This window comes from Hylobates moloch, unplaced genomic scaffold (genome assembly GCF_009828535.3).
Source record: "Hylobates moloch isolate HMO894 unplaced genomic scaffold, HMol_V3 SCAFFOLD_19, whole genome shotgun sequence".
Classification (NCBI taxonomy): domain Eukaryota; kingdom Metazoa; phylum Chordata; class Mammalia; order Primates; family Hylobatidae; genus Hylobates; species Hylobates moloch.
In genome coordinates, this window is record NW_026652294.1 from 7937177 (window position 1) to 7960625 (window position 23449).

The 23449-nt window shown below is 44.6% G+C and overlaps 1 protein-coding gene across 8 annotated transcripts in view; it reads left to right on the forward strand.

Annotated features, from left to right (window-relative positions):
* SEZ6L (seizure related 6 homolog like) overlaps window positions 1-23449 on the forward strand; it is a 214230-nt gene that overhangs the window by 107825 nt on the left and 82956 nt on the right. For all 8 annotated transcript variants that reach the window (XM_032139625.1, XM_032139626.1, XM_032139627.1 and 5 more), the window contains exons 2-5: window positions 16272-17012; window positions 18134-18267; window positions 20667-20859; window positions 22777-22962. In XM_032139625.1, coding sequence (XP_031995516.1) covers window positions 16272-17012; window positions 18134-18267; window positions 20667-20859; window positions 22777-22962 — 1254 coding nt within the window. The remainder of the gene's footprint in view (window positions 1-16271; window positions 17013-18133; window positions 18268-20666; window positions 20860-22776; window positions 22963-23449) is intronic.

The following is a 23449-nucleotide window of genomic DNA, read 5'->3' on the forward strand; positions in this document are numbered from 1 at the left end:
AACCAGTCAAAGATCATTGTCCAAACTTTACAAAGCAGGAAACTTGAGGTTTTCAGAGATGGAATTTGCTCAAGGTCACATGGCAACTTGGGGGCAAAGCCAGTGCTAGAACCCAGGTCTCCTGATTTCCTGGATCTTTTCTACCTCTGAGCACATCCTTGTAAGTATCTGGGAAGGTCAAGCTACTCTTTATTCTTGTCTGGGAATCTGAGCAAACAGGTGGAGAGACATTGTTAACTTACTCATGATGGCTTTTAAACTCACTTGGCAAACTGGATTCATTTCCAAGTATTATATTTCTCTACATAGGTAATTGGAGTATAGCATATAGGTAATTGAATCCAGATTGACTTCCCACCCTGAGCTTCCTCTCTGTGCTGACTGGTGTGTCTGTCTCCCTCCCTCAACGACTCACTGATTTTTTTGTGTGTACACACATAAGTCACACTGCATTCCTCTCCCCCTCGCTGGCTACCTGCAAGAATTCACAAAGCCGTACCATGAGATGCGAAAGGAGTGGGGGTGCGTGGGGTGTGAGGGGAGGTGGTTATGGAGGAGGGAAGGAAGAGGAGTGTTTAAATGCTAATCAGCTGGCATCGATGTCAGCCACAGTTAATCAGATTGCTAAAGATACAAGGGCAAGATCGTGTGCCTGTGCCAGGCTCTCTGGGCTCATTCACGAGGAAGATGGATGCAGGGCCCAGCCAACGCTCTAATGAGATGTAACTGGACATAAAAGAATGTTCAAGGCTTTCTGAACCCAATATGAATTACAAAGGAGGCCCATTCGTGGGGGAGAAGCCAGCTCACAGAAGACGATTATCCGATAATTACTCTTGTAGCTGAAACACTGAGTCTTTTTTTTTTTTTTTTAATATAGCCTCTCTGTCAGCCAGGCTGGAGTACAGTGGTGGGATCATGTCTCACTGCAGCCTCTATCTCCTGGGCTCAAGCAGTCCTCCCACCTTGTTCTCCCAAAGCACTAGGATTACAGGTGTGAGCCACTGCACCCAGACTGAAAGGATCTTTTCTTGCCTGCACAAGCTGTCCCACTTAATACCGGCTACAAGTCCCCCAAAGGCCCCTAGGTTTCTGCAGCAGACTCAGGAGGTATCCAGGGTGTGAGTTCATGTGTGTAGTTTGGTGTGTTATTTAGGGTGGCAAAAATCCCCGCTCCATCTGTATGACTATGGCATATGCCAGAAAATGAAGAGAACAGCAAGAAATTAATCAGTTGGGCTTCTGTTTGACCCCTAATGCTAGAGCAAACCATGTGAGTTATGTGGATGAGCTGCCTTCATGTTCTTTGCTTGTAAGTCAAAGCACGTTTATCTAGGATTAAGTTTACTAAGGATTAACCTTTGTGATAACCAGTAGCATACACCATCTACAAATCTACAATCCGTCACTTAAAGAGATTGACTTTGTCATACACACCAAGTCTTGTTCTCAGCACTGCAGGCACATTTGTGATTCATTAAATAGATACTGACTGGGGGCCTACTATGTGTCAGAACCATGGCCACAGAATGGGCTCTGGGGAGACAGTGATGAATAGGGTAGACATGATCTCTGTCCTCGAGAAACTTCCTCCTAGTAGGGAAGACAGGAAAGAAGCCAGGTAATTATGAGAGTGTGATTAATGCTTTGGCTTATTTCTTTGATGGAGTTAAGAATTAAGGGAAAGAGAGTAAATCCAAGTAAAGATAATAGCCTATGAAAATGCTGGATATCTTAGAAGAGAGGGAAAGAGAGAGGCATTGATTGATTGAACTTAGGAGAACTGAAATAATTTAGTTGCCATGAGGCAGGCAGTGAGAAATGAGGATGGGGAAATTTGCTAGGACAGCTCACCAGGAACCTTCCAGGGAAAGGTAAGGAGTTTGAAGTTTACCAGGCAGGACCACCGGCCAGGAAAGGGGTGGTTTAGAACAATCTCTCTGGCTGCTGTGGAGGCCAGCAAGGAGGTTGTGGAGTGAGGATCAGGAAAGAAGCAGGGCTTTCCTAACAATTGCTCTGGAAATAATAGGATATCTAAAAAGAAATATCTTTCTTTAAAAATTTAATTTTAGATTCAGGGGGTCCAGGTGCAGTGTGTCACATGAATATATTGCATAACGATGAGGTTTGGGCTTCTAGTGTACCCATTACCAAAATAGTAAATGTGGTGCCGGATAGGTAAGTTTTCAACCCTCACCCGTCTTCCACCCTCCCCGCCTTTGGAGTCTCCAGTGTCTACTATTTCCATCTTTATGTCCATGTGTGCAGCATTGTTTAGCTTCCACTTCTAAGTGAGAACATGCGGTATTTGGTTTTGTGTTTCTGAGTTAGTTCACTTAGGATATGCCTCCAGCTCCATTCATGTTGCTGCAAAGGACATGATTTCATTCCTAAAAATGTCTTTTTAAGAGACAGCTTGCTCTCCTGACTTCTTTTGTGGTGGGACTCAGGTTCTTTGGTGTATTGTAACAATGAATTGTGTTCCATTCACTAAAACGAATGAGTTTTTAAAAAAAGAAAAGAAGGGGAAAGAAAGAAGGAAAGAAGGAAGGAAGGGAGGAAGGAAGGAATGAATGAAGGAGAGAAAGAAACAGAAAAAGAAAAAGAAAGAAAGAAGAAAAGAAAAGAGAAAGAAAGAAAAAGAAAGAAGAAAGAGAAAGAAAGAAAGAAAGGAGAGGAAGGAAGGAGAGAGGGAGGGAAGGAGAAGAAAGAAGAAAGAGAAGAAAGAAAGAGAAAGAAAGAAAGAAAGAAAGAAAGAGAAAGAGGAGAGAGGGAGGGAGGGAGGGAGGGAAAGAAAGAGGAAGAAAGAAGAGAGGGAGTGAAGGAGGAAGGAAGGAAGGGAAGGAGGGAGGAAGGAAGGAAGGAAGGGAGGAAGGGATGGAGGAAGGAAGGAAGGAAGGAAGGAAAGGAAGGAAAGAAGGAAAAAATGAAAAGTGGAGCTCGTCCAACTTCCCACCCAACCATGCTGAATGACTCCCCAGTGCCTCGACTTCCCATGGAAAGTTAGGCATTCCCCTTGGGCATTTCCCATGCTCTGTCTGTGACTGCACAACACCACTGCAAGTACTCACCTTAGGCAACTTTTTTCAGAGTGTTGAGCACAACCTAACGGATGACCACCGGATGGCTTCCTGGTTTAGGCAGACCCAGTATTGAGATTTTCTTTGTCTCTCCTCCCACGGAGGGTGAACCACCTGTGGGAGAATGTGATGGGGCTTTGCTTCCAGCCTCGCTTTCCCACCCAGCCACCGACTCTGAGAGGAAGAGGAAGGCTGGGGATCTTGGGATTTTCCTGTGCCGTGACATTGGAGGTGTTGAATCACAGAGAGTCAATCTATGACTCCATCCTCCTCCTCTTCTTTCCTGCCTTTCCTGTCTCGCTGCCAATAAATTCATCTCCAGTCAGAGGAAGAACATGGAATAGAGATCTGTCCATGTTTATCCTGAGGAAAAAATTGGGCTAAAAGAAAGGAAGTTAGAACAACTGATCTATGAGAAGGCTGAGGACCAGGCTGTAGCAGTTTCCATCAGGATGGGGCCGGGGCACTTGGTCTTGTGTGAGTAATGTCTACACCCTGCTCCCTGTCATCCATGCACAGCTACGTTCAGAATTATAGAACTTCTGGAAACGTCATCAGCTCCTCGGCATTTGCTAAACGCCCCCAAACATCCCTCCTCCCCCTGGAGAGGTAGAATACAAGTGTCTTTTCTTGGGGACTCCCTGCAGGAGAGAAGCCGATTTCCCTGCTCCCCATGGAAATGTGAGAGCAGTTAGAAAACCTGAGAAGGCTGGGGTTTGTTCTCTGCCTTCCTCTGAAATTGAGGTGACAAAGGGAGTTAATTATTTCTTTTTTAATTATTGCTATAAAAATAGCATGCACGTAGCAAAACAACCGAACTGTATAAAATGATATACAATAAAAAAAAAAGTGATTCTCTCTTTGAGCCCAAACCTCATTTCTACTCTGCTGAGGTAAAGCCCCATTACCTGGGTCAAATGTTACACACGTGAGGGCTGGGATGCACACCCGCCTACCTTGATTGTTCTTGCTTCACACTGAATTGTGTTGACATAGAGCTGTGCCATTCTTTTTATTATTTTTCAATTTGTTACATAGTTTTTGAATAAGTAATAGTCTCCCTATAAATATATACATACATTTATACACATATATATATACATATATATGCATGTAAAAAAGGTCTATAATGAAAATTCTCTTTTCCACCTTTATTCCTCATCATTCTACTTCCAATGCCCCACCTTCCCTGTAACCAGCATAGTTCATTTCTTGTGTATTCTTTCAAAGCTCCTTTATGCACAGGTAAACAAATGCAAATATACGTAGACTTATTTTATCTCCCTGTTTTTGCACGAAAGGTAACATACTCTGCACATCATTCTGCACCTTGGTTTTTGTTTTCTTTTTAGAAAGAAGAAGACTTCTTTATTGCTAGTAGGACTAAGCAGCCAATTTGTCTATACAGTCTGAAGACATTCCTAAAACTGCACCCTACACCTCCACCTCTCCCCACCCCACCCTTATGAGCAAAGAGCTATCATTACAGTTCAGTTCTGAGCTGCTCACCTCCCCTGCATCTATATTGACATAGGGTTGAACCCAAGGGAAACCTGGTGTTCGGAGAACTCATTTTTCAAAATTTATCTATTTTTAATTGACTAATAAAATTGTATATATTTATCACATACAACATGATGTTTTGAAATATGCAGGCATAGTGGAATGGCTAAGTCAAGCTAATTAACACATGCCCTACTTCACACATTTATTAATTTTGGGGTAAGAACACTCATAATCTAATCTCTTAGCAATTTTTAAGGATATAATACATTGTTATTCACTGCAGTCATCATGTCATACAATAGATCCCTTGAACTTATCCCTCCTATGCTTTGGCTTAAATTATTTTCCCTTCTAAGACTCATGTTGGAATTTAATCCCCAGGGTGACAGTACTGACCAGTGGTGACTTAAAAAGGCTGTTGGATCAGGAGGGCTCTGCCCTCACAAATGGATTAACCACTCCTGAATTAATGGATTAATGGATTAATGGGTTATCATGGGAGTACAATTAGTGGCTTTATAAGAAGCAGGAGAGAGATATGAGCATATTAGTATGCTCCACCCTGCAGCCGCGTGATGCTCTGCATTGCTATGAGACTCTGTAGAGAGTCCCCACCAGGAAGAAGGCCCTTGCCAGATGCCAACCCATGGACTTCTCAGCCTCCAGAATTGTAAGAAATAAGTTTCTTTTCTTTCTTTCTTTCTTTTTTTTTTTTTTGAGATGGAGTCTTGCTCTGTCACCCAGGCTGGAGTGCAGTGGCACCATCTCTGCTCACTACAAGCTCTGCCTCCCGGGTTCACACCATTCTCCTGCCTCAGCCTCCCGAGTAGCTGGGACTACAGGCGCCCGCCACCACGCCTGGCTAATTTTTTTGTGTTTTTTTAGTAGAGACGAGTTTCACTGTGTTAGCCAGGATGGTCTTGATCTGCTGACTTCGTGATCTGCCCAACTCGGCCTCCCAAACTACTGGGATTACAGACGTGAGCCACCACGCCCGGCCTTCTTTTCTTTACAAATTACCCAGTTCCAGTGTTCTGTGATAAGCAGTGGAAAACAAACTAAGAAATCCTAATTTAAATTATGTATCCTTTGACCAACATCTCCTTAATCCTTACCTACCCCTGCCCACCCCTCTGGTAAACACCATTCTACCCTCTGCTTCTGTGAGTTCAACCTTTTGGATTCCACTGCATCTTACTTTTTAACATTACAGAATCCTTGGTCATCTTCCTCTTCGGTGCATAGATAGCTTCATCATTCTCTTCTCTCAGCTGCATGGCATTCCACCTGGATGTTCTGTAATTGACTTAACCTTATTGATGTATTCTTGATTTATCCTCTAGTCTTTTGCTACTACAAATGGGGCTGCATTGCTTAACCCGTCTGCATATCATTTTGCACATGGGCAAACATCTCTCTGTAGGATAAATTCCCAGAAGCAGACTCACAAGTCAAAGGGAAGATGTACAAATAATTTTGAAAGTTCTTGCCATGTTACACTCTATGTTATTCACCAGTGACTTCATCTCATTCCTTTAAACCCTGCAGATATTTTACTGTGTTCTACAATTATGTAACTAGTCCCCTATGGATGGGTATGTATGTTGTTTCCAGATTTTTGCTACTATAAACAATGCTTTGTATTGTGAACACTTTGCAACACCCTAGTACGTGTCAACGACCACAAAGGTCCCTCAGCTTTGGGACATGACCAGGCAGCCTGTTTACCTAAAAATCTATTGCTGTTTCAGTGAAGCCTCTTTTGTTCTCTGGCCATTGAACCCAGACTGTCTTCCTAGCCCTCATTTACCATGGATCTCCAGTCTGACCTGTTACATAAACTCTGGTTGATGTGGAGCACGTCTGCAAAGCACCCTAGAATAGGCTCCCTGGATGCTCTTGAGAAAAAAGTGTGGTGAGGCAGGTGAAAGGTTGGGACCAACCATAGGCACAGCTTCAGGTAGAAAGCAGCATCTAGAGAAAGCTCGAGAGTACCTCAAAAATCATCAAGGGGGCTTTTTAGAAGCCTACCGTGCCAGTATCCAGCTGCCCCAGATTCCAATTTAGATGGTCTAGTTAAAATCATCAGAAATGAAATGCTGACTTCACTGCTGAAGAGCAGCAGCACTTTTAAATAGAGTTGGTGGCAGGGTAAATTGGTTCAGATTATTCTGAAGGTGATTTTTTTTCTATGTCAATCAAAATTTAAAATGTGTAAATCTTTGGCTGAGCAATGAGCAATGAACTTCTTTTTTTTTTTTTTTTTTTTTTTTTGAGATGGAGTCTCGCCCTGTTGCCCAGGCTGGAATGCAGTGGTGCGATTTCAGGCTCACTGCAACCTCCACCTCCCAGGTTCAAGCGATTCTTCTGCCTCAGCCTCCCGAGTAGCTGGGACTACAGGTGTGCCTCCACGCCTGGCTAATTTTTGTATTTTTAGTAGAGACAGGGTTTCACCATATTGGCCAGGCTGGTCTTGAACTCCTGACCTCATGATCCACCCGCCTTGGCCTCCCAAAGTGCTGGGATTACAGGCGTGAGCCATTGCATCCGGCTGCAATACAACTTCTAGTAAGCCCTCCTTAAGAAATTATGTGAATGTAGTCACCAAAGATGTGTATTAATTGCAGTACTAATTGGAGGAAGGGAGGGGAATGGCAATAATTTGAATATTAATCAATAGGAGACTGGTTCAATGACGTATATGTTTATATTTTAGTGTAATCATTTCAAAAGAGTAAAGTGACTATGTATGTTCTTGCCAAAAGCCCATGGCTTCTAAGTACAAAGTTGGTGGTAGAATACTAATGTAATGGAATACTATATAGCAGTGAAAAATGAATCCATCACAGCTACACTTATCAACATGGATGAATTCCATAAAGTGTTGATCAACAACAACAACAAAAACAGAAAAAAAGCAGCTTTCAGGATAATTCCTATGGTATGACAGCATTTATATAATATTTTTAAATGTGCCACACAATGCCATATATTGTTCACAGATATTTCTGTCTGTAAAAACTAAATGCATACAATAAATAATAGCAGTAGAATAAGAACAAGTGCACATAATAAATGAGAATGCTAAATGCCACATTCAGGGCAGTAGCATCTCTAGGGGTTGGAGAAGGAGATGGAGAATATTATGGGGGAGGAAAGGCAGGGATTTCAACTATATCAGGAGTATTCTATTCTTTAAGATGAAGGTGCACATATGTGGGTATTTGCTGCGTTAGCCTTTAACTCTTTTTGATTGACTGAAATATTTCAAAATGTGTTACTCAGTAAGTGACAGAACAATATATGCCATGTGATAACTTTGTAAATGTTCAGACAGATAGAAAATGACATCTGTGTTCATGATGGCTGGCAGGCTGCTGTGTGAGCTCTGCGTTTTACTGGCGTGATTTCATTTTACTCTCTAACAACTCCAAAAGACAAGACTGATGAAACCCCACCGTACAGATGAGAACAGTGAGCCCCAGAGGAGGGGAGTGGCTGTCCAGGGTCTTACCAGCAGTAACAGTGAGCTAAGTCCAGAACGCAAACAGTTCTGATCCCCAATCTCACACTCCTAGGTGCTATTTTGCCTTTTAAAGTAAAAATATGTAACTGTTTTTATATGAATACATTTTATTTAGAGATGAAACAAGACTTGGCCAGGTGCAGTGGCTCACACCTATAATCCCAGCACTTTGGGAGGCCAAGGCACATGGATCACTTGAGTTCAGGAGTTCAAGACCAGCCTGGTCAACATGGTGCAACCCTGTCTCTACTAAAGATATAAAAAAAAATTAGCCAGGCATGTTGGCTCATGCCTGTAACCCTAACTATTCTGGAGACTGAAATGGGAGGATCGCTTTAACCCAGGAGGCTGAGGTTGCAGTGAGCTGAGATTGCGCCGCTGCACTCCAACCTCTATGACAGAACAGGACTCCAAAAAAAAAAAAAAAACCCTAACGATGGTTTAAACAAGATTACAATTAACACTGATACCCTGTAGAAAGCAGGATTGGTGAACAGAACATGGGAGAGAAGTGCTTGTACTTTTGATTTCTTACCTCTCAGGTATTCTTGAATTTTTTGAATAAACTATTCCACAGGAAATAATTATTTGAAGATGTGGGAAAGAGGAAAAGTGCACAGAAAGTGTCTAACTCTACCCCAGTTTTGTCTCTATGATCTTGAACAAGTCACTTCCCCTGTAGGAGACTTTTTTTTTTTCACCTATAAAATGGGAAAAACAAAATGTCAACTTTACAGTATTGTTTGGAGATCGGAATGAGATCATAAGAGGGAATGAACTCTGTGGAGTATAAATCACCACTTGAATATCAGTATTGTTAGAATGGGCATACAGGCAGAGGGTTGCAACTGACTGATAGGGAAGACCCCCGCTGCCCCCAAGGCCACCACCACCTCTGCCTTTTGTTCCAGAAGGTCTTCTCAAAGTGCAAATGGGATCAACACTATAAATCTATCCTTCCAAGTGGACCTCAGGGGACTGGCAGCTGTTGCCTGGCCCAGTGATGAGCATGTAATAAGTGCGGAATGAATGAATGAATGAATGAATGATAAATGGATGAATGAAGTGATGATCAAATGTGCCCAAGATGGAAACTCGGCTCTCGCTAAATCCAACTTCTTTATTTATAAAATAGACATTAAACTAAGACCTTCTCCAACCCTCAAATTCAATGATACAAGCAACACAAAGCTGATCAGTTCCAGGAATTGGGAAGGAAGACTTTCTCAGTGCTGAGGGCAGTGCCAGATCACCTCTGTGTTGTGTACACTGTGATTAACCCAGTGGTCTTCAACCAGAGGCAATCTTGCCACCCAGGAAACACCTGGCAGTGTTTGGAATCATTTTTGGTTGTCACAACTAGGCAGGGGATGGGAGGGTAGGGCACGCAGGTTGGGGGAGGTTTGCTGCTGGCATCTAGTGGGTAGAAGCTAGGGATGCTGCTCTGTTTCCTACAATGCACAGAGCAGCCTCTGTCACCCAGCAAAAATGATCCAGCCTAGATGTCAAAGGCATAAAGGTAACTGGCAGTACAGTTGATTCTATGCCTTCATCTATCCAGATGTTCCTAGCTTTGTTTTTAATTTTGTTTGATGTGCTCTGCTGTGGTTTTTCAAGCCTCAAACAGCCTTGTTCTTTCACTGCTACCGATATGCTGTGTTGACTCTGGACAACCGCTTCCCCTCTTTGAACCTCGCACTCCTTTGCTGGGCAGTTTATAACCGTGATCTCCAGGAGCCTTTTGATCTTTAAGATGTGATATTTATTTTCAGTTTTGTCCCCATTGGGGCCAAACAATCAAGGCATGTTGGGCGAGTCTTTATATTGTGGCGTCTGAAGTATAAGAAATAACCACTGGATTGGGTATTAATGAGGATTAGAATAGTGACTAACCGTTTTGCAGTACCTTTTACCAAAAATACATCCATTGATTCACCTGCCAGTCCTGCGTCCTAAAGGTAGTCACTGTAAATAGTGCCATGAGGGAATAATGATCATCATCTCTACCAGGAAACTGCATTCCAAAGAGGCTCAATTATTCCGTCTCTGAAGTGCTTCTGTGATTACAACCGTGTGTGTGCATTCCTAGACCTCTCAATCACCAGGGGCTAGAGACAGCATCTTAAAGTCAGCTCATTCTGTAAATATTTATTTCATTGAAGAAAGTCTTTTAAGTACTTATTATACATATTTTGGAAAATGCCAAAAAGTAGGAAGGAGAAAATATACCCAGAGACCACCAGGGCCTCCATCTTAGTGCCATTCTTCAAGTCAAAACATGATTCTCTGCATTGCAATTTGTTTTACTTGGTTGCTTCTAGCCATTTTCATACATACCAAGGAATTTTATATCTCATTCTTTTCACTGAACATTATAGCAGTAGCATCTCCCAGCTCTCATTTCTTCACTCACATCACCTTGTACCTGCATGATGATCTGTTATGCTACTGCTTGGAATTCCGTGCCTCTCCCAGGCATTCCGCTGCAGCTGGGGTTTTAAGAGACAAACCTTCAGCGTCAGAGCGTGTGCTTTGTTTTTGTTTTGTTTTGTTTTGTTTTTAGATGGAATTTTTGCTCTGTTGCCCAGGCTGGAGTGCAGTGGCACGATCTCGGCTCACTGCCACCTCCGCCTTCTGGGTTCGAGCGATTGTCCCGCCTCAGCTTCCCAAGTAGCTGGGATTACAGGTGCCTGCCACCATGCCTGACTACTTTTTGTATTTTTAGTAGAGACAGGATTTCACAACGTTGGCCAAGCTGGTCTCCAACTCCTGACCTCAGGTGATCTGCCCACCTCAGCCTCCCAAAGTGCTGGGATTACAGGTGTGATCCACCACATCTGGTCAAGGTTATTTTTTTTTTTTTTTTTTTTTCACTTTAATGGGATGTTCCCAGTCTAATCTTCCATCTCTCCATCAAAGTTGGAAAAATGGGAGAGAAAGAGAGATATGCTGCCTCCCCAGCTTGGATGGCAGAACAAATGTTCAGTTGCTTTCTATGTGGCACAGCTCTGTCCCTGGGGGGGACGAGCAACATCAGCATGCATTTAAGGAAAGCTCCATCTCTTCTGTTTGAACTCTGTAGTTGATTATCAGTGTCTGTTTTCCTAACTCCTTGAGGGCAGGGGCCATATCTTAGAATGTTCAATCTCTTGTGTCGAGTGTCAACCGTAGGAGAAAGTGAACACCTAACGCTTTGATTGACCGCATTTGAGTAGAGCACTGAATGTACATGATAAGGGAAGAATCAGATAAATGCGACTGTCATGATTGAAAATTTTAAATGTTCTGAAAAAAAGTGAGTTAATTTAACTCAGTGGTCATCGGACACCAAGAAAAACAAGGCTATTGAAGGAAGTTATAAAGTTTCTGGATAAGGAGTTTTGTCCCCATAATGTAACTCTTCTCTATCTAGACATCATCATGGGGATATTCTGATTGCTCCAGTTTCCTGCTGAGGCCGTGAAGTACAATTTTTGCTAATTCCCAGTGGGACTTGGTTTTTCCTGGCACTAATCTGGCCAACATCCTGGCTAAGAATGAGGCCTGTGGGCTACCTATGTTGCAGACCACAGATGCATATCATCTGTGTTGGACTTAGCCTTAAGTTTGGAGCCAGCTAGCAAGATTCAAGCTTGTGTGTGATTAAGGAAAAGGGGATAGTAGGGACTGAGAGATGAATTTATCTGGTGGATACAAAACTCTCCTTGATGGTCAGGTTTTCAGTGGGAAAGGGCTGACTCTGAACTCAGCTGGGTTTCCTTCTTAAAGTGGTTTATAGCTGCTGTGGTTAGCACCCTTGTACCCTGGGGGACCCAGAGAGTAAGAACAGCAGCTGTGAAGAGGAAGCCAGTTAGGGAATCTGTTTTCTTGCATTTCCTTCTGTTCTTTTGACTGTATTTGGGTCTTGGAGGACTGGGACTGCTAGGGGAGATCACAAGCCTTGGAAAGAGTCAAAAAGTCACCATCTGCTGCACAAACCCACACTTTGTTTTCTGCTAACTGCATCCTTAGGCACTTGGAAGACAAAACAGATGAGGAACACATAGTAAGTCAGGTGGGTTCACGTGTTCCCAAACTTCCCTGACAACTCTGATAATAAAAGTCACCAGAGGAGTTTTTCAATCATCAGCTTCCCAAGACCCACCCCTGGAGATTCAGATGTGATGGGTCTGAATTCTGTGGAGCTGGGGTTGGAGATTAGAAAAATACTCCAGCCCACCCAGCAGAGACAAACAAAATGACAGGGAAAGGGAAGAGGCTGATTCAAGCCGAGGAGGAGGATGCCAAGTGACACCAATACCCCAAGTTTCTTAAGAGAGCTAGTAGCATGGTCTTTGGGGTCATAAAAACCAAGATTTGAAACCCAGCTTCGTTGTGTGACCTCAAAAAGTGATTTAACATCCCAAAACTTCACTTCGATCATTCATAAGATAGGAACCATAATTTCTGCCTGATAAGGTTGAGAATGAATTAAAAATGAGGCAATGAATGCAAAGCCTTCTTCATCACTCAATAAAGCAATCAAAATTAAAACATTATAAATATCACTGTTATTTTGGCCAAGGTGAATTGATATGCTTTTTGTTACCTCCTTGTGTGCAGATGACACAACTTGTTTTCCCAATCTTGCTCTCTCTCTCTCTCTCTCTCTCATCGCTGCTTATAATTAAGGGGCAATATTTGCAAAGGAGCTGGCTGGCCAGATAATCCAAAAAAAACTCCCAACATCAGCCAGTGTTGGGATTTAGCAGTCACCTTTCCCAATTTAGCAGGGTTAACAAATGGCTCCAAGAATAATTGTCAATTCCCTGGTCATTTCAAAAACCCAACAATGTCTGAACTAGAAAGGCCCTTCCTTCAATATGCAGTCTGGCCGCCCATTTGACACATAGAGAAGATGCAGAGAAGAGGAGACCCATGCAAAGTCATGATAGTGAATAGTGGCCAAGATGGGACACCACCCGGGTCCCTCAGCTCCTGGTTGTATCCAAGTACTTTGTGTTGTACCACAGCTGGGTCTTGGAAGCTGGGTGTCCTGACCCCTCCCTCCTGCTCTTTTTATCCCTACACCCTCTTTTCACTCCACAGTCTACAAAGATGGTCAACATCAATCATTTTAGAAAAGCGACAGTGAGCATAAAAGCCATTGTTTTGGGGCAAATCCACATCTGGTCTAATCCAACAAGGTAGATAGAATCCCTCCATTATACAAAAGAGGCTGCTGAACCTCAGTAAGGTTCAAGGACTTGCCCAGACTCACTCAGCTCATAACTGTAACAGGCAGGATTCGAACCCTAACTCTGAAGCTTCACTACTCCCCACCTTGAACTAGGAAATCTGCCTGATGCCTGAATGACCTTGACCTGCCCTCATGCCATCCATTCATGCTGCTCCCAGATACCCATTCCTGGCCCAGCATCACTGGCGGCCTGGAAGGAACACTGGCTGGTAATCAGTGTTACACAACAGGAACATTTGTTGATGCCAGTTGCAAACTGTTGCAGTCTATATAGATTAAGCCACTGCCGCCAACTCCATGAAAGTAAATGAGCCTCTCCAACGACTGCTGAAATAAATTTAAATGACAGCACTGGAGGGCCTGGAGACTGTAGCTGAGCGGGTGTCTCTCTGCAGAAAATCGACAAGGACAGCTATCAGTCCGAGGGCTTTGTCCCCGTGATGTAATTCCTCTCTATCTAGACATCAACACGGGGATGTTCTGATTGCTCCAGTTTCCTGCTGAGGGGCTGTGATTGCAATGACAAGAGTAAAAACCATGACGGCAGATGGCATTTGCTAAGCACTCACTACGGGTGAGGCACTGTCCTAAGTGCTTTGCATACATCAACTCGCTGAATTATGGCAATCCCAGGAAATAGGAAATAATAGCCCCATTTGACAGCTGAGGGAACTGAGGCTTGGAGAATGAAGTCATTAACCAGCAATTGGCAGAGCTGGGTCTTTAAAAAGCAAACAAAGCTGGTTTCCAGCACCATTCTGCCCAACAGCTGCCTGGGCCAGCCCTTCTTTAAAATGACTAAATGGTTTTATCTTCAAGACAAAAATAAATCGCAAGGATGGGGACTGAGGTGGGAGGACCCCTTGATCCCAGGAGTTTGCAACCACCCATAGTGAGATCTGTCTCAAGAAAAAACAAAACGAATTACAAGAAGTTAGCAAGCTATACAAGGCCCTCCAGGGCCTGGCCCCTGCCTCCCTACCTTAACAGCTTTATCCCTCATACCCTCCACTTGTGCTCCAAAACCCCTTGCAATTCTTTTGTGCCCACTTCTGCCCAGCCTCCAAGCCTCCATGGGTCTTCACACGGGCTTCTGTTCTGAATCTGCCTCGTGATTCTGAATCCTAAAACATTTCTGTGTCTCCCACAAGGTCACTCTTATATTCTTTCAGTTTAAAATGTACTTCCCCCAACCCTGCTTTTACACTGTTGGTGGGAATGTAAATTAATTCAACCATTGTGGAAGATGGTGCTGAGATTCTTCAAAGATCTAGAACCAGAAATAGCATTTGATCCAGCAATCCCATTACTGGGTCCCATTACATATATACCCAAAGGAATATAAATCATTCTATTACAAAGATACATGTATGCACATGTTCATTGCTGCACTATTCACAATAGCAAAGATGTGGAATCAACCCAATGCCCATCAATGATAGACTGGATAAAGAAAATGTGGTACATGTACACCATGGAATACTATGCAGCCATAAAGACAAACAAAATCATGTCTTTTGCAGGGACATGGATGGAGCTGGAAGACATTATCCCTAGCAAACTAAGGCAGGAACAGAAAACCAAACACCACATGTTCTCACTTATAAGTGGGAGCTGAACAATGAGAACACATGGACACAGGGAGGGGAATAACACACACCGGGGCCTGTTGTGGGGTGGAGTTGGGGGAAGGAGAGCATTAGGAAAAATAGGTAATGCATGCTGGGCTTAATACCTGGGTGATGGGTTGATAGGTGCAGCAAACCTCCGTGGCACATGTTTACCTATGTAACAAACCTGCACATCCTGCACATATGCCCCAGAACTTAAAATTTAAATTTAAATTTAAAAAAACTCCTCTCCCCCGTCCCCCAGGCCCAGCCAGAGCACACAGCTTAGAAAAGAGTGTGGCCTGGTGTCCATCCCCACTCATCCTCTTAGCTGCATGTCTTTGTACAGGGAACAATCTGCCCAGCTGTACATGGCAGGCCTGTCCTGCAGACAGGGTTAGGGGCCCGTCCTCTCTGTCCTCTTAGCACACAAGCTTTTCTCTTTCCAAGCATTCATCATATCAAATATGATTGTGTCTACTTTCCCATCCCCCTTCCCAGTACATATACAACCAGGCAGTGAGACCCCTGTGCTTTTTGTTTCTATACTCCTAATACTTAGCTCAGTGCTGGCATGATCAAGCACAAGTCTTCAGGAAAAAGAAGGAAGGAAGGAAGGAAGGGAGGAAGGAAGGAAGGAAGGGAGGAAGGAAGGAAGGGAGGAAGGAAGGAAGGAAGGGAGGGAGGGAGGAAGGGAGGGAGGGAGGAAGGGAGGAAGGGAGGAAGGGAGGGAGGGAGGAAGGGAGGAAGGGAGGAAGGGAGGAAGGAAATGAAGGAGGAAGGAAGAAAGAAAAAAATGGAAGGGGAAAGGAGGGAGGGAGGGCAGAAAGAAAGAGAGAGAAAGCAAGCAAGAAAGAAAGCAAGAAAAAAAAGAAAGAGAGAAAGAAAAGAAAGAGAGAAAGAAAAGAAAGAAAGAGAGAAAGAAAGAAAGAGAGAAAGAAAGAAAGAAAGAAAGATAGAAAGAAGAAAGAAAGAAAGAAAGAAAGAAAGAAAGAAAGAAAGAAAGAAAGAAAGAAAGAAAGAAAAGAAAAGAAAGAGGAAGGAAGGAAGAAGGAAGGAGGAAGGAAAGAAGGAAGGAAGGAGAGAGAGGGAGGGTGGGAGGAAAAGAAGGAAGAAAGAAGAGAAAGAGGGAGAGAGGGAAGGAGAAGAAAAAAGAAAGGAAGGGAGGGAGGGAGAAAGGAGAAGTTGGTTTAGGGGCCAGCCTGACAAGCCTTGGGCACCGCCCTTAGGAAGGCCACCCTCAGAGTCTGACAGCAGGTGAAGGTCCTAAATCTCCCCAAACTAACTGGTGTCTTTTCTCCTTTTCCAAGATGCTCTTCCCGAGGGAGATGCTAGCCCTTTGGGTCCTTACCTCCTGCCCTCAGGAGCCCTGGAGAGAGGCAGTCCAGGCAAAGAGCACCCCGAAGAGAGAGTGGTAACAGCGCCCACCAGTTCCTCCCAGTCGGCGGAAGTGCTGGGCGAGGTGGAGCTGGATGGGACCGCACCCTCGGCACATCACGACACCCCTGCCCTGTCACCGCTGCTTCCAGAGGAGGCCCGCCCCAAGCACACCTTGCCCCCCAAGAAGAAACTGCCTTCGCTCAAGCAGGTGAACTTCGCCAGGAAGCAGCTGAGGCCCAAGGCCACCTCCGCAGCCACAGTCCAAAGGGCAGGGTCCCAGCCAGCATCCCAGGGCCTAGATCTCCTCTCCTCCTCCACGGAGAAGCCTGGCCCACCGGGGGACCCGGACCCAGTCGTGGCCTCCGAGGAGGCATCGGAAGTGCCCCTTTGGCTGGACCGAAAGGAGAGTGCGGTCCCCACAACGCCCGCACCCCTGCAAATCTCCCCCTTCACTTCGCAGCCCTATGTGGCCCACACGCTCCCCCAGAGGCCAGAACCTGGGGAGCCCGGGCCTGACATGGCCCAGGAGGCCCCCCAAGAGGACACCAGCCCCATGGCCCTGATGGACAAAGGTGAGAATGAGCTGACAGGGTCAGCCTCAGAGGAGAGCCAGGAGACCACTACCTCCACCATTATCACCACCACGGTCATCACCACCGAGCAGGCACCAGGTATGCGGCCCCCAACTCCTGAAGCCCTCCTGAAACAGCCATGAGGCACTCACTATGCTCAGGGCATGTGGGTAGAGGAATCTCAAGAAGCCCCGGCCCCACCATCAGTTACCGTCCATCGAGCACTGACTATGAGCTTTGCCCTGTGGCTCAGAATTAATAGCCTCATTTCATTTGTTTGTTGTTTTGGGGGGTTGTTTTAGCAACAGGGTCTTGATCTTTCACCCACGCTGGAGTGCCATGGCAGGATCATAGCTCACTTCAACCTCAAACTCCTGTGCTCAAGTGATCCTCTTGCCTCAGCCTCTTGAGTAGCTGGGACTACAAGCATGCACTATGATGTCCAGCTAATTTTTTTGGTTTTTGTAGAAAGGGGGTCTTGCTTATTGTCCAGGCTGGGGAACTCCTGGGCTCAAGCAATCCTCCCACCTCAGCCTCCCAAAGCACTGGGATTACAGGCATGAGCAAGGACACTCAGACAACTGAAACCCTGAGACCCCCAAGCAACCTGCCAAAGGTCACACAGCTAATGAGCAAGATTCAAAACCTTTTCATCTTGGAACGGAATTCTTCATTTAACCTTCTTCTAAGCCACTAGCCTTTTCAAAGCACATTTGCTTTTAGCATTACATGTATTTTCTAGACTTGATAAAATGCTCTTCTGTGTTCCAGTCTTCTCTACCATCTTTAAAATGGGAGAAGGACCCCCAATTGTCAAGCATACATGGATTTTGGACAAGTGCAATGTGGCCACCCTTCAAAGCATGTGAGCTCTGGGTCCAAATCCTGCTTGCTGTTTGAGCTCGGCCCCTCTCTGAGCTTTTGTTTACTTCCCTCTAAAATGGGGATGAAATATTATCAGTCCCTATAAGAATGAATGGGGTCACCCCTGTTGACTGGCTAAAATGGTGCCTAGCAGGATATAGTAAGTGATCATTCTGTGTCAATTATTGCTATTTTTATTATCATGTCAATTCTGGAGCTGAATAATTAACAGCAGAAGGACAGATGGGAACAGCAAAATGCAGGTTCCCCTAGAGCCCCCATTCCACCCCACAGCCCATGGTTGAGCTTACATCCAAGTTGGTCTTTGGTGTCCTAATTAAAGTCCTTCCTTCCAGCTCTCTGCAGTGTGAGCTTCTCCAATCCTGAGGGGTACATTGACTCCAGCGACTACCCACTGCTGCCCCTCAACAACTTTCTGGAGTGCACATACAACGTGACAGTCTACACTGGCTATGGGGTGGAGCTCCAGGTAACCCCAGGAGAGTACCTCACAGAGGCTGCCTCTTCTAGCAGGAAGTCTCAGGAGGATTGTCTGAGTCAGGCTTACTGTTATGCTAACCAGTTTGGTTCTGTCTTTGCTCAACCAGGCCAACTTAAGCTGGGTTTTGGTGAATGAGTAGGAGTTCTTAACTCAATGCCTTGCTAAAATAGCTTGGGGGGATAGAGGGAACAGGCTGACAAATTCTGAGGCATTTCCCAGAAGGAAAATCCCTTGATACTCTGCTTATCTCATACATACACATACACACACGCATGCACGTGCACAAACACACACACACACACACTCACACACACACACACACGGAAGCTCCACCTGGTTCATTTGAGTCTTACTTGCTTGCTTGTTCCTCTTTCTTTTTCTTTCTTTCTTGCTTGCTTGCTTCCTGCTTTCTTGCTTCTTTCTCTTTCTCTTTCTTTCTTTCTTGCTTGCTTACTTTCCTTCATTTTCTGGTTATTAGAACATTTTATTCTTAAACTTTTGCCCATACAGTAAGAAAGGAAAAGCAGGGTGGCATAATGCTCAGACATCTGGGTTTTAAGTCCTACCTCTTCCAGTTAAAACTGCGTGACTTTGAGCAAGGAACTTCACCTCTCTGAGCCTCAGTTTCCCCATCAATAAAATAGGAATAATGTTACTGCTTTGTAAAGTTTGGGGGAGCAGTAAATATGACAGTGCAGAGATCATTTGGCCACAGCCTAGCAGAGAGAGAGAGAGAGAGAGGAGAGAGAGAGAGAGAGATCATTTGGTCAGAGCCCAGCAGAAATCGTGACCATGCAGTGCATGTTATCAATTATCTTCAGTATGCTAATCACCCTGAATATGTTCCTTTTTCTCATGAGAAATAAAGAGCCGTCAAAAGTTTCTGAGCTGGGGCAGGTGTATGACCTTACCTTAGGAAGGTTTTTTGTTTTTGTTTTGTTTTACTTGTATAAGAGAGACAAAAGGTAAGCCCCTCAGCAGGAGAACCTATAGTCTTTGCAGTCCCCAGGGCTTTGCACAGTGTGTGGCACATTGTAGGTGCTTAATAATTGCTCATGGAATTAAAATAAACTGGAGAAAACCTGCAGTCCCGATGATTCTAGTGCTTAAGGACACTTTCCTCCATATCATAAAGAGTATTGGACCCACTATGTGTCCAATACTGTGTGGAGCCCTTTACCAGGCACAGTAGAGTTCATTCATTGAGCAATTAGTATGCACCAGGCAAAGCTGTTGACACAGGAGAATATGTCGATGTAAAAAACTGATGCGATGCCTGCCCTAAAAGAGAAATACATAAGATGCCATTTAATAGGGACTCTAATTGGTGTTTTAGAGGATGTTGTAGAATCACAGCAAAGGAACAGGCAAACTCCTTGGCAATCAGGGAAGGTCTCATAGAGGAGGGCAATTTTAATGGGGCTTTGGTGAATGAGTAGGAGTTCATCAAAGAGAAAAGAGGATAAGATATAGGGCCTGAAGGAAGAAGAGCTTGTGGGTAAGGCCTGCCCTGTTTAGAGGAGAGGCAGATAAACTAAAGTTCCAAGCCCTACTCATAAAAGTGTAAGTCTTCAAATTAGGCATTGAGACCTGACTAAACTCTCCCTTACACACACACACACACACACACACATACCATTTGTTCAGCCTCCCTGCATACAACTAAAGTATCTCCCTTCTTTCTTCTCAAATCCCACAGGGTGTAAATGGCAAAGCAAGTGCCTGATTCTTTGAGGTAGGGGTTGATTGTCCTGCAGTTAGTTGTAGCCACCACTGGGGAGAACAAGAGAATGGGCCGGAGAGTGCCCTAGAAATGAGGCCCCCATCCCTCACTTACCAATTTATGCAGAAAATGGAAGAATATATGCAATCTTTTTTTTAATATTTTCTGAGCACCTAATATGTGCCAGGTACTATTCCAGGCACTGGAAACATTGAACAGCATGGAGAAATCCTTACGCTTGCAGAGTATACATTCTGGTAGAATGCCTCTCCCGGCTCCCTGGAGACGGGATCTCAAGCACAAGCTGATCCAACTGCTGCCTCCACTCACCAGCTCCAGGATCATCTATCCCACCCTCTAGCATCCAGGGCCTCTGCCAAAGGCCCCTCTTACAGGACACAGCAATGGGGGCCTCACACTGCAAGTCCCTTGCAATGCCTCTGCTTTGCAGTTTGGTTTCACTCTATGCCCTCGGCTTTTGGGGAAATTAGGGGGACCTTGATATTCCCAGGGCTCCTGTGGGCTGGGCATGGGGCCCAGGTGTCCTGTTGACCAGGGGCTAGCAGTGTCTGGGCCACTTTTCATTGACATCTTTGCAAACTTAGAGGGTTCTATCTCAAACACAGCTCAGAGTTCTTCTCTGTCTGCTTCTGCCTGTTCCCAGGTGAAGAGTGTGAACCTGTCCGATGGGGAACTGCTCTCCATCCGTGGGGTTGACGGCCCTACCCTGACCATCTTGGCCAACCAGACACTCCTGGTGGAGGGGCAGGTAATCCGAAGCCCCACCAACACCATCTCCGTCTACTTCCGGACCTTCCAGGATGACGGCCTTGGGACCTTCCAGCTTCACTACCAGGGTAGGGTCAGGCCAAGGCTGATGAAACGTAGGTGTTTGCCTCAGTTTCCCTCTGGAGAAAAGGATTTTAAAATTTTTGTGCCAGGGACCTCTCTGACAGTTTGGTAAAACCTACAAACCCCTTCTCCGAATAATGTTTTTGAAAGTATAAAATAAAATATATACAATTTTAAAGAAAACAGTATTACTGAACTGCAGTTATCAAAATACTGCTATAATCTATGATGCCTTAATCTATGTGCTTTTTATTAATTCATTAAACAATGTCTTCTAGTAGTTCTTATAATTGCTGATATTTCAAAGTACTAAGGAGCATAAGAAATATGTTGAGATATCCATTATGATATGAAAAATATCTGTGGTTTCTCTTGGTGTCAAAGTCACGGGTTCTACTACAATGTTTCAGTTTGTTGCCAGGAAAATAGCACAACTAAGGTAGAGGTTAATGAAAATAAGCAAGCAGCTTTCCTTCATTCAAGTTCACAGGCCCTGATTTCAATATATAGATCCCCTGTGTGTCCACAGACTCCTGATAAAGAGCCTTAACAGGGTACTTCTCTCTTTTCTTCTTTCTCTACTGTTTTTCCTTTTTGTCTGTTCCTGTCTTCTCTGTTTTGCTCTCTGTTCATTCCTCTCTTCTCTTACTTCCTTTCTCCTTCCTTCTCTTCTCCTCCCTCTTTTCTTGCTTGTTTTATTTCTTCATTTCCTCCTCTCTTTCTCTTCCTTTCCACCCTCTATTTTCCCTCCTGTCTCTCTCTCCCCTTTCCTAGTTCCCCTTTTTCTCCCTCTTCCTCTTTTCTTCCCCTCTCCCTCCACCCCATTTCCTCCTGTGCAGCTCCCATGACCTCAGGTCTCCTTTGCCTCACCCAGGAACTTTCCCTTGGATACTTACCAACTGCTGAAATATCTGAATGGCAAGTGGATTTGTGAACCACGCAACCAGATATTGAGAGCCATCGTGTTTTATATCAAATTGTCCAGACATTTGAAAACAACGACAACTCATTTTCAACTTTTCTCTCACCTGTTTCTGAAACAGGTGGATGACTGTATAGGGGAGTGTCCACTTCATCACAACTTTTCAATATGGATACTGCCCTTTGCTGTTGTTGTGAATTTAAAAGCAACAACAAAAAAGAATTTGAATCATGAACTTGAATGTATTCCTTCTAATACGTACTGAGAATCCAGATATTCTACGCTGCAGGAGAGGTCAGACCATGGTCTAGGGTGAAGAAGCTAGGATGAATTTGACATCCTCTTATGAAAACTGAGGAATTCAGTACGGCCCCATGCACCCTTTTACTACCCCTATCTACTGACTGTGAAGGAGGCTCTTTCTCTGTATTATCTCATTTAATCCCCACCACCACCTATAAGGTGGAGGCACTGAGTCCTTGTCTCAAGGTGACATCGTTTTGTAAACTCACATTAGTTTTCCCTCTAAAGCTCAAGCTCTTGCCTCCCAGGCCAGTAGTTCTCGAGCTTTCATATCCTTGGGCATTTCCCAAAGACCTGGTTCAAGCATCTGCATTTTTAACAAGCACCCAAGATGTGCACGCAGGTGGGACTAAACTTCCTGGGTGGTCTTGCCCCTCCCAGTCCCAGAGAGAAGGCCATTCTGTGTCCACATAGATAGAGATAGGCTCAAAGGAGGTATGGAAACTCATTTTTCATCCCAAACCTGCTGTCTCTGGTTAGGCAGGGTGGCGATTTTTAGGCCCCAAGAAAGTGCTAACCTGGCAGCTTCAGCATGATATGATCAAAGAGAGTCACAAAAATACCATTCTCCAGAGCTCTGGAGTCCCCAGGGGCCTCATCTTCTCTCCCCAGCAAAAATTGGCTCCCAGAATGTGGGTCAGGTTCTTGATCTCCCACTCCGAGTGATGACTGAGTCTGCCTCTGCATTTCTTCCCAGCCTTCATGCTGAGCTGCAACTTTCCCCGCCGGCCTGACTCTGGGGATGTCACGGTGATGGACCTGCACTCAGGTGGGGTGGCCCACTTCCACTGCCACCTGGGCTATGAGCTCCAGGGTGCTAAGATGCTGACGTGCATCAATGCCTCCAAGCCGCACTGGAGCAGCCAGGAACCCATCTGCTCAGGTACGCTCCAGCCTCAGCCAGACCAAACCTGATGGTCCAACTAAGAGGGGAAAGACCAACCTGTAGGACATCAAGAGTGACCTCAGGGAATGGCTTTCAGCCAAGGGGAAGAAACTGCTCCAAATATGGATGACTATTGCTATTTATTTTTTTATTGGAGCAAAATACGCGTAATATGAAATTTACCATTGGAAACATTTTAGTATGTTCACACTATTGTGCAACCGTCACCATTATCTAGCTCCAAAACATCTTTAACACCCCAAATGGAAACACTGTACTGAAAGCAGTCACTCCTCATCCCTCCCTCCTCCCCACACTCCCTGGTAACCATCCGTCTGCATTCTGTCTCTGTGGATTTATCTATTGTGGATCTTTTATATAAATGGAATCATATAATATGTGACTTTTATGTCTGACTTCTTTCACTTAGCACTTAGCACTGTGTTTTCAAAGTTCATGCATGTTGTAGCATGTATCAGTACTT